Source organism: Microchirus variegatus, assembly GCF_963457635.1.
Source record: "Microchirus variegatus genome assembly, chromosome: 8".
Taxonomy (NCBI): Eukaryota; Metazoa; Chordata; class Actinopteri; order Pleuronectiformes; family Soleidae; genus Microchirus; species Microchirus variegatus.
This window is the reverse complement of record NC_139809.1, coordinates 19,752,340-19,764,323: the sequence shown is the minus strand read 5'-3', so window position 1 is coordinate 19,764,323 and position 11,984 is coordinate 19,752,340. Positions and strand designations below refer to the sequence as shown.

Genomic DNA, 11,984 nt, shown 5'->3' with positions numbered 1-11,984 from the left:
TCACAACGAGCTCTTCAGCGATTCATCAAAAAAAGCCATGTGGTTGTGAGCCACCAGCGGGGTGTTCTCCCCGAGGACAGCCTCTGTGAAATTTGGCCGTCTCCAGGCGTAGACCATGCTGTTCAGGAAGCCTTGCAGGGACACACTGGCAGCCTAAAAAAAACAACTCAGACATCAGATACCATTCCTCCTTTCTCTGTTGAGTGAAATCTTTTTGTTCTTCAAACACAAACCTGTATCACATAAAGGCCAAACAGGCTGTGCTGCTCCACATTTGTCCATGTCATGAGGGTGGACAGCAGAATGAGGACAAGAGCTGCAGCCAGAAGAAGCATTGAAGTGTGACAAATTAAAGCTGCAGTGTGTAACTTGGTAATTGTTGTTGTTGATCTTGTTAGTCTGTGTGTGTGTGTGCTCTTCATAAACATAAATTATTTGTCATTATTTGCCTGCTTAATCTTTCATCTGTCATGCAGTCCTGTCAGACCTGACTTAAGGAGCGCTTGTGTGCATACAGCAGCAGAGCACGGGTGGGTGGTGTCAGGGAGGATTCATCCTGTCAAAGGGGTCGTATCTATGTTCCCCGGGTCCAATGTTCCCCGTTTTTCCCAAAAAAGGTCCTATGTTCCCCACTTTGTATGTAACAGGGTAACACAGGACCCTTTTTCAAAAAAAGGTCCTATGTTCCCCGCTTATTAAAGCTCACACAGAGTGGTCCTGTTGCACATATATGTTAGTTATGGAGGTCTACTTTCATACATTAACTTGTTTTTATGGTCAAACACCTCCTAGTTGCTGTAAACGAGATGATTGAAATCCTCTTTTCTGACGGTGTTTCCCAGCCGCGAGATTTGAGACTCAACTCTCGTGGCTACTGCGAGGTAGTGGTAGGCCCCTCAGTCAAATTCAGCTTAAGGCCCCATAAAGGCTTGGGCTGGCCCTGTGTGAACTCATTTGACAGTGGTTTGAATCTAACTGACATTTTGTTAATATTTGAAAGTTAAAAAGCAAAGTAAATGAGTTTTGAATAAACCGCCTACCTGGTGCCCAACAGAATAAGATGACCAACACCATATTTCTGGCTGTAGAGAACTCTCTGGTGAATCTCCTTCTTGAACGTCCGTCTCCTTCGACTGGAAAAATACCCTGAGAAGGATGTCTCTCATACCATTTACCAACTTTATAGTAAATGACCTGAAATGAGGAAACACCACAATGATTACCTCAGGCTTATGTGAGCCAATTAGATAGCGTCGTAATATTATGGACATAATGTAGGAATACTGTGCTCATGACTTACAGAGCAAGACAGCATGACTGGTATCACCACGAGGAACAGAAACGTTCTGATAAATATGTCATGTTTGAACTCCTGGAAAGACAAAAAATATGAATTATCAGTACAAACACATTAATCATTTATTTTTCTAATAAAACTTGGGCCAAAACAAACACCTGAATGAATATGGACGGACTCTGTATAGGGGCGATTTGGGTGACGGACTACCGACTAGGAGAAAGATATTTTTTCCTAACCAATTCCAAAGATACTTAGTACTAATATTCCTTTCAGCCGTCTCTGGCAGCCGTCTCTAATTAAATACCATCATCATCATCATCATGAGATTAAGTGAGGGTATGTAAGTATTTCATGAGAGAAACGTACACTCACATCATCTGAGCAAGAGTCCCTCCATATGTGCAAGAACAAAAGACAACTGTGACAAAAGAAAAATCATTCAAATCATTATTTCACTCACTTCAAACCAGTGACTTTTCCAACATGTATTTGTGATGTTTGTGTGCTCACCTGTTGCAGTACTTGCTGTTATTACGGCTCACTGGTTTGCTAGTGATTGGATTGAGCACATAGCCGATGTATATTGCTATGGGAATCAACCTGTGATATTGGTCAGAGGGTCAGAGTCAGAGTGTGTTTGCCCAAGATGATGTCAACAAAGTCTGGAGAGACAGACGCAAAACTCACCACACAATTGCATTCACAGCGATGTGCAATATTCTCCTCCTATACTGACTCTGTAAACCAAGACAGAGTAAGAATGAAGTCATTGAATGCATCACAATGGTCTTTGAATTTGGAAAAGAAAATGCAGCTTCAGGCTCGTACCTGTTCACTCTCATCCTCTGCTGGTCTTGTTCTCCATCCTTGGATTGCGTTCTTGGACTTCCACGCATAAACCACCACCAGCAGAAATGAAACGAAGTAAAACGTCTAGAACAGACGGATAACATGAGTATGGTGAGTAAATTGTGATCTTTGTCTCCACACATTATAGAAAAAACAAATTCAAGCAAAAACAATAGGGAAGTGTGTGCTGATGTAATGATGACTTAAATGCATCTGTGTGAAGGCACCAGTTTCATAGTCATCACACCACCAATCAGAATTTGGAGATTTAATACACCATTACAAAAATGTATATTGTTATATACTAATATATATAAATAAATTCTGGGTCAAAAATAACCAATATGCCAGATTAATTCTAACAGATTACAGTACAATCTATAAGAAAATAAATTGCAATCGACTACCTATATCTATAAAACTGTTAAACTAGCATATATTATGCAATAAACACTTAAACAATACTAGAATCTTGGAAAACATTTATTATCAAAAAATTATTATTGTTATATTATTATTATTATTTACAATATAAAATCAAATTCACTGGAACACAAACATCAATCGAAAAAAAACCCCAGAAAAGCACTCGGAGAGCGCAGATCTCCGACAAGGCAGCTCAGTGCCTATAAAATACACATCATCTATAGATGATCCAAATTTCAGCAAATACTTTGAAAAAGAGTAAGCAATATTTCTGTAAACTAATGACCTGCCAGTAACATCAGGTGTCCTCTCAAAGGCAGCAAAAACAGTAATGAGGGGTAGAATAAACTACTACTCACTCTACTACGAGAACATAAAATAAAAACATTAGAGACTGCTAATGCTGCATCCCAAGATGAACACTAGTAACATAAGAACATTAAAACAAATTAAACTAAATAATTGAAAGAAGATACAGTTAAAACCGTACGGAGTAAGGACATTTTGGCTTATTATTCATCAAACACTAACTCATCTAGTACAGACGTAAACACATTTTTAAACTCCAAAGATCTACCCAAACTACCAAACTCACATATAAAAGCAGATCTCACAATCATCTTCAAAGCCCTCGCAGGGAGATTGGGAAAAAATCACTCCCTTCATAATCCACCGAGACCAGACAGGATTCATTAAGGACAGACATTCAACAGATTAGTAAATGTAATCCTACTGCAATGAATCAATACATTTAACTAGAAATTCCTTCTTGTTACAGTGCAAAAAAATGTGGATTCCTCGATCAAAATCTTACAGTGGTATGCAAAAGTTTGGGCACCCCTGTACATTTTCATGATTTTCATTTATACATCATTAGTTGTTTGAATAAGAACTTTCAGTTAAATATATCATAAAGGAGATAAACAGTGGTATTTGAGAAGTGAAAGAAGTTTATATGATTTACAGAAAGTCTGCAAGAATTAGTTAAACAAAATTATTGTATTATTGTAATTTTATTGATTTCAATACCTTTAGCACTATTTATTGGAACTCAAAATTGGTTTGGTAACCTCAGTGACCCTTGATTTTTCATACACAGGTGAATCCAATCATGATAAAGAGTATTTAAGGAGGCCAATTGTAAGTGTTTCTCCTCTTTGCATCTTCTCTGAAGAGTGGCAACATGGGAGCCTCAAAACAACTCTCAAATGACCTGAAAACAATGATTGTCCAACATCATAGTTTAGGGGAAGGATACAGAAAGCTATCTCAGAGATTTAAGCTCTCAGTTTCAACTGTGAGGAACATTGTGAGGAATTGGAAGACCAAAGGCACAGTTCTAGTTGAGGCCCGAAGTGACTGACCAAGAAAAATCTCAGATAAGCAGAGGTGAAGGATGGTGAGAACAGTCACAGTCAACCCACAGACCAGCTCCAAAGACCTACAACATCATCTTGCTGCAGATGGTGTCACTGTGCATCGTTCAACTATTCAGCGCACTTTACACAAGGAGATGCTGTATGGAAGAGTAATGCAGAAAAAGCCTTTTCTCTGCACCAGCCACAAACAGAGTCATTTGAGGTACAGTATGCTAAAGCACATTTGGACAAGCCAGCTTCATTTTGGAATAAGGTGCTGTGTACTGATGAAACTAAAATAGAGTTATTTGGGCAGAACAAGGGGCGTTATGCATGGTGGAAAAAGGAGGATGGAGGATGCACAAAATGTTTCTTTTGTGGTGCACATGACTAATTTTGTTTATATAATTCTTGCAGACTTTCTGTAAATCAAATAAACTTTCACTTCTCATATATCGCTGTGTTTGTCTATATGATATATTTAACTGACATTTCTTATTCAAACAACCAATGATTTATAAAGGGAAATCATGAAACTGTACAGGGGAACTTTTGCATACCATGGTATGTAGTTCACCCAGAGCCTCTGTCAGGACAAATGATCAAACTTCTCCAAGCTTCACCCTCAAGACGGGAACCAGACTGTCCACTCTCTCCATCACTGTTTGTCATCTTTATTGAAACACTTGAAGCTACATTTCTCGCAAACAAAAATATTGAAGGTATTCAAACAACAAAACTGCATCATGACAATAAGCCTCTATGCTGATGATGTTTTACTTTTCATTCAAAACTTGTTGCCAGCGACATTAAGAACATTGTTATGATTTTTACAATTACATCCTCCAAGTTCCTTGTCTTTATGGAGACATTTTTATGAGTCTTTGTAAGAACATTTTTTACTGTCAAGTTTAATTTTATGTAGACAAAGACGTGCTTGTAAAGAAAAGGTGTTTTACTTTATGACAGCATAGATGTAGACAAAAGCTCCAAACAATGGTAAAGTAAGAGAAATAGAAATTAAACATATCCTCTATTATAGAAATTCAATAAGAATACGAAAGTCAAGGATTCCTTTAGTTTACTATGGGTTGTGTCTGTCTTTAATATTGATAACAACTGCCACAATGATGTCGGTTTTTGTGTGTTAAAATTTAAAACATTTTGAGAGCAATGAGGCTTAATCTCAGAATGATTTCATGAACAGGTTCAGAGTCATTTAATTCTCATCTGAAATAGTAAATATAATATTCCTTGTTAAAACGTTATTTTCTAAATATTAACTTTAAAGCTCACATAGAGTGGTGCTGTTGCACATATATGTTAGTTATGGAGGTCTACTTACATACATTAACTTGTTTTTTTGGTCAAAAACCTCCTAGTTGCTGTAAACGAGCTGATAGAAATCTGTCTTTTCTGACGCTGTTCCCCAGCCGCGATATTTCAGACATAAATCTCACACCCAGAAGACAGAGTGTGTTGTGATTGGCCAGTCAGCGTAGAGCCTTCCCAACTGTCTTGAGATTAGCCAATACCCGGAAGTGACATAATCAACACACTCGCTCTCAGAAGCACAGCTCCCTCCTCTGGAACGGTGGATGCACTGCTACTCATTATCAAAACATTATTTTAACAATGTTTAAAAATAGCTTCTTCACGACTCCTCGCCGCAGTCCCTTTTATGACTTTGACCCGGAGTCAGACCCAGAGTCAGAAGACACTGTCGCTCGTGAAACACCTCCACAACGGACTTTATTCTTCTTCTGCGGTACAATGTACGCAACCAGATGTGCCCGGACTAGTGCCCGGAGCAGGAGGATCTGCTGTTCAGGAGAACCGCTGTTTACGTAACCGGACCGGGTTTTTTCAGAGATCTGGTTGAGCCCGAGATTACAATAAAACACATCGTTCTCAGCAATGGATGAACTGTTTGTTAAGAACCTTCAGGGCTTCGTAAACAAGGTAATGACGCAGATACATACTAAACAACAGCGTTAATTGGAACTTCCGGTCTAGGTCCACTTTAAAAAAAAAACAACAATTGATGATAAATGGAATAGTGTAACGTCTGTTTTGTCCCAACATTTCATTCTTTTTTCTTCCAATAAACAGTGTAATATTGTGGAGGGTTTTTTTGAGGCAAACACCTAATATTACTACACATAAGTTTGTCAGAGTTGCTTTACAATAAAAGATTCTGGCCATTTTTCTACAACAAACGGACAAACCAGCCAGAGCGTGTTTGTGTTCTCACACAGAAACTTACTACAATAACAAAGAACATACTTAGTTTTTACTCTAATGCCCTTAAGGTCAGCGGAGGAGTCTAAAGCTTGTAATAGTCTCACCATTAGATGTCACTAATTCATAGACACTGATCATTTAACTCTTATCATAACAAATATTTATGTACACAGTGTTACGGTATTAAAACATGAAACCTTTCAGGCTGAAGGAAGAGTAGAACTTACATAAGTGAGGACAAGGACTAGTCACCACATAATAACTTTATAGATGCTATATGAGCAACGTCAGACTGCAACTCATTTTTACTGCTAGAATGACTCAGGGAAAAAACCCCTGAATGATGACACGTGACAGAGAGAAAGTAACTGCTCCTCACCAGTGACAGTGGCAGGCTGTGTTGGCAGATGGTCATGCTGTCGTCTGTTCTGACTTTGTTCATGACACTGGTGAACATCAGGGTCAGCGCGGCCAGGAGGTCTGCCAGGGTGAGCTGCACGAGGAGGTGCACCTGCACACACGCGCACACACACACACACACACACACACAGACATTTTTCTTTCTGATTCTTTCCGCGACCATCTAATACTGTTAAATATTTGAATCCATAAACCAGACCTTTCCAACAGATTGTTTGCACAGTTTGATTAAATGTATGTTACCTGAAACACATAAACTTAAAGCTTGTGTAAAAGGCTGTTTTGCGCTTCATTCATAGTGAGGACCCTCTTAGACATAATGCATTCCCTCGCCCTTAACCCAACCGTAACCATCACATTAAGGGTGAATTCCAATTCCTTGCTTAACCCTCAATCTTAACCCTCAATCTCAAAAATGCGCGCTCCCGCTAGTGCAAGTGCTGTCCAGATTCTCAGAAAAATTAAGGGCTGTATCGCCCTCAATATTGAGATTTTCCGAGACCACCCTTGGGAGCAAGGGCTAACCAGAATGCTTTGCGTGTTTTCACATAACAAAGATGGCGACGAAAGCAGCAAAACAAGTATGCTACAAATTAAGTATTTTCTTTGTTAATAGAGATATAAAAATGATGAAAACCATTGTATTATCTTAGTTTAGACCCATATTATGGATTACTGACGTCATTGTGGCGTAACATTTATTTTTATTTTACGATCTTTTGTCAATAGCCGGCCGGTGCGGACAAGCGATCGTTTGCTATGGTTTACTTTTCAATAAGTCGTGGTGTGTGGTAACTGTCAGCTGAATATGTCTGTGGTTGTGGTATTTGTATGAGTATCATCTTATAACTAACTGACAACCTAATAACTTGACTGACAAACGGATCGTAATAAATAATCCTGATGTAAATGTGTTCTTCTTCTTCTTTTTTGGAGTTGACAGACTGGACGCAGCTTTCGCGTTATTCTGCCCCCTACAGTCTGAAGACGTATCTGCATTTAAGGGGTGTCCCATTTCTAAGTGACAAAATAACCCTCAACACTTGGTTTTGAGGGCCAGTTAAGATTAAGGGTTGAGCTTGAGGGTTAAGATAGGAATTGGAATTGGCCCTAAATGCCTAACCATATAATACACACACAAGTTGACTAACCTGTTGTTGCTTTAGATGTTTCCATCTCACCAAGGACACTACCAGCACAGAAAAACTCCCAATGACACTGCAATTATATAAAAAATAAATAAAAAATAAATCAACAATGCATTGAATTCACATCCAACCTCTTGATCATGTGGTAAGATCAGGAGTAAAATTCACGACAAACACTGAACTACAAAACGCTTTGGTGGCTGAGCATGAAGTGTCATCTAAATTGTGACGCAAGCAAATTTGTGTATCACAATTTTCTTTTTTTAAAAATTTGTTATTTTTGAGTGAGTGTGTCCTCTGCATTTAACTCATCCTTATCATGCACACGCGCAGGAGCAGTAGGCAGCACTTATCTGCAATAAGGCCCTTGACCCTGGGATTTGAACCAGCAGCCCTCAAGTTACCATTTAAGTAAGCCCAATTCATTTCTTCTTGGCCACGGGCTGCTCCAAATGCCAGTGAATATGTAAAACAGCTATTTCCAAGAGATAATACAATTGTTTTACCACTTAATTTTATGCATGTGTTGTTTTATAAATCTTAAAGGTACAGAGTGTACAATTTAGAAAGAAGTTGCATGGTGCAGCTGAATATTCAGTTAGCATCAAAACTATAAAGATGTTTAGTTAGTCCATTGTGGGCTATTGTAAAATCACGGTAGCAGAAAGGTTATGCATCGGGCAAAAGAAAGAAAGAAACTACCCAGTTCACTGCTGAACAATAAGCAACTTAGGAAAAATAGGAAATAAGCAACTTAGATGACGATGGCCTTAACAGAACACACACATGGATCAACACTAGAGAGGCATTCATGAAGACAACAGCAGTCTGCCTTTTGTTACCTTACTGGTTTGGCAGACTTTAGCAGAATGAGTCAACCGTTTTAACAAAAACGCCTTCCAAGTTCATTTCAGCATGTAAGTGCAAAGGTACAAGGTAGAGCCTTACCTGGGGGTAAGTGATACTAGGTATACAATAGTGAGGTCGTCGATCTGAAAAAAGATAATGAAAACATGTTTTCAGAAAAGTATTGGCAGTGCTTTCCGACCTAAATATTTCCAAGATGAGAATGAAATCATCCCAACTTACCATCTCTCCACTCAGTGTTCCATTAAGCTCCATGGTAAACACACACATGTGACTCTATTATCCAAAACCCACAGCTGTTATAAGCAACACTTTGTGAATGTTCTCCAGTCGCAGCACACAGTACTCTTATAAAAGTATGCACCTTGTCACGTGCTGCTGCTGCTGCTGCTGCTGCTGCTGCTGCTGCTTTGACTCCACCTGCTTTGACTGCGTGCTTGTGTTCTGGCCTTTGTGCTCTGAATGGCTGAGTTCTACTGCTATTGTTTCCCATGGCAATCCCCAAACAGGACATTATGTGTCTCATGTGATGAAAATGAGATGAAAATAATGAGACAAAATAATGAGGAGTGTCAAATTTACCACTAAAATAAACCATGAAGATGTTTATACCTGCTCTCCCGAAGGTTTCTTTATATGCACTAAAAGGTAGGTTTTAGCAGTAAAGTAAGGTTTCCAGTGTCCAGGGTGTGACACCGCCTATTCATTTTGCAGTGTACAAATATTTTTTTAAATTGTGAATTACATATTGTAACACTTTTATTTTGAAATTACAATATGTAATTCACTATTTAAAAAAAAAGAATTGCTTATTGCTACATCATGATGGAGGAGGAGATCAGTTTTTTTGTACATAAATGTTAACGTTCAGTTCAGTCTTTTAATTACAGTTGTAATAGTTGTAGTTGTAGTTGTATTATTATTTTGAAGAATGCATCATTCTATATCAAACTCAACACATTTACTTTTTGCTTTTACTACCTCGGGTGGCAGGAATTGGCCGTGCGTGTTGTCTGTGGCATCAAAATATGGCGGCTCCTGCTCATGACAATGTAGTCGTCGTGGAAAATGCAACGTGTTCTGAACTATGTGTAAGAATGTTGTTGTGTAATTATGAACTTGAGCAAGAACGACATGACTCTGGTTTACTTCTGGGATATATTCATTCATTGTATGGTACATTTAACTCACACTGAGCAAAATTGGCTGCCGTTTTCTTGATTTAACTTAAATATATACACTATAAAAGTCTGAAACTCTGAGATTTGCTGTTGTCATGCTCACACAGCATGTTTTTGTCTTTTACTACAATTTCAAAGTTGACATGGATCAGGGAACACTTTATTTGACCCATGCTGACAACACATCTGAAATTAGCTAAACATGTACCACAAAAATAGACACAACTATATGATAAATCCTGTGCTGTAAGAACACGGTTCAGTTACGTACATTTGTATTACAGGGACATGTGTATTTAGCAGGTCATGGTAGCTCAACTGCACTCTCTAAATTGACCATAAGTGTGAGAGTGAGAGTGAATTCTGCAGGATAAAGCGGTAGAAAATGGATGGATGGTACATCATTTTATGTATTTATTTATGAATGTTTTAATGCAATTAATGCAAATGTCACCATTATTTTCTTGTCTATTATTGATACTAATGTAACACTATTGATTGCATTAATTAGCATTAATTTGCACTTTGGTATTCAGAGTGAAGCATGATGTGTAGTGGAAGTGAATTTGGTCTACACAAGTAAATCAGTTTAATAACTTAAAGGTGCATTATGTAATAAATCTAAAGCAACTGGCCATAAAATCCTCCTAATATCTCACCGAGACTCAGGAATAATGTTCATATAGCAAACTGAACCCACCAACAACAACAGTACAGAGAAAATATTTGCATAAAAAAAAATATTTTGCAGACTGCAAATCATGTTTATGTTTTGAAATCATGTTTTGACATGTGGCGCCACCTACCGCCGTCTACTGATCATTGCACCCAGTAGAGTCTCAGCTAAGCACGAGTTGCCAGTTACGTCTGAGCTACAATGGCGGAGAAAACAAAACCTAAAAGACCTCTGTATTTTGAATTTGAGTGTAGTAACCGTTTTTGGCCACATTCTTACATATGGCCCCTTTAAAATGTGGCACTATTTAGATGTCTAAATATGGGTTATGGGTCTAAATATGGCTAAAGATATCCAGATGCAGCCCTTGGTGATCAGGGATCAGGGGGTTGGCGCCATCTGTTGGGATGTGAACCAGCAACCCTTTGGTTACAAGTTACCTTTTCTCAAATGACCCACTGTCCCCTGAGTAACCCAAACACTAAAAAGAGTAATGTAAAAAAATAAATCCCATAGTGAAATGAATCAGGTGAATTCGTTCCATCAATCATGTTGTATGACAGGGACATCTAGTGGTAGTGATTAGCTCTGCGTTTAACAACAACGTGTGATCAGGAATGAAATCAAGGTTGTGTGAGAAAATGCAACGTGTTCGAAAACACGTGTAAATAAATGATTGGGAATTCATCAGTGTCGTTTGTCTGACTAATACAAATGTGAATGTAGATTTATAGAAATTTAGATTTATTTGAAAACTCTGATTTCAAATTATTGATGACAAATGAGTAAAAAAATCATATACATATACACACATATATATGCATGTATATATGTGTGTGTGTGTGTGTGTGTGTGTGTGTGTGTGTGTGTGTGTGTGTGTGTGTGTGTGTGTGTGTGTGTGTGTGTGTGTGTGTGTGTGTGTGTGTGTACCGTTTGAAACCATGTGTGTTGTGAAATTGATTTGATTGAGATTGTATTTATTTTAATGGTACATTTCACTTTCAGTACACAAATTGATATTTGTGCAGTTGTAAACATGGGCATTTCCAAAATATACCAATTATTTATTTAACTATCAATGAGATGTGTTTCTATTGTCACAATCTCAACATGTACAAGGGTCAGGAAAAACATATTTGTAACTTTGCTTGAAAACAAACAAACAACTATGGTCGAACAGAAGAGGATGAGGGACAGATTGTTTCGGAAAAATTTGTTGTTGTTGTTTTTTTAATTCTGACTTTATATTCAGAATTATGACTTTTTTGTTTACTTTTGTTGTTTTCATATGGTCATCTGCGCAAAATGATAATATATATATAATATATAATATATATATAATAAATATAATACAATTAGCACTTTCCCAGCTGTCATTAGTGTCACAGTGACATCTCGTGGTAGGAATTGGCTTTGCATTTAACAACATAAGATGCAACGTGTCCAAAAACTACGTGTAAGAGTGTTGTGATGTTGATGTGATGATGATGATAATTCGAGCATGGAAACCATGAC

The 11,984-nt window shown here is 37.9% G+C and overlaps 1 protein-coding gene across 1 annotated transcript; it reads right to left on the bottom strand.

Annotated features, from left to right (window-relative positions):
• Positions 1–8,867, bottom strand: LOC310931156 (transmembrane protein 116; the record flags this gene model as incomplete). Its single annotated transcript, XM_083894266.1, has 12 exons — positions 1–153; positions 234–316; positions 1,041–1,194; positions 1,301–1,372; positions 1,673–1,718; positions 1,811–1,900; positions 1,988–2,037; positions 2,129–2,233; positions 6,557–6,688; positions 7,752–7,815; positions 8,694–8,737; positions 8,835–8,867. 12 exons carry the CDS (start codon positions 8,865–8,867, stop codon positions 1–3), a joined length of 1,026 nt encoding a protein of 341 aa, XP_083750392.1.
• Between the last annotated feature and the right edge of the window lie 3,117 nt (positions 8,868–11,984).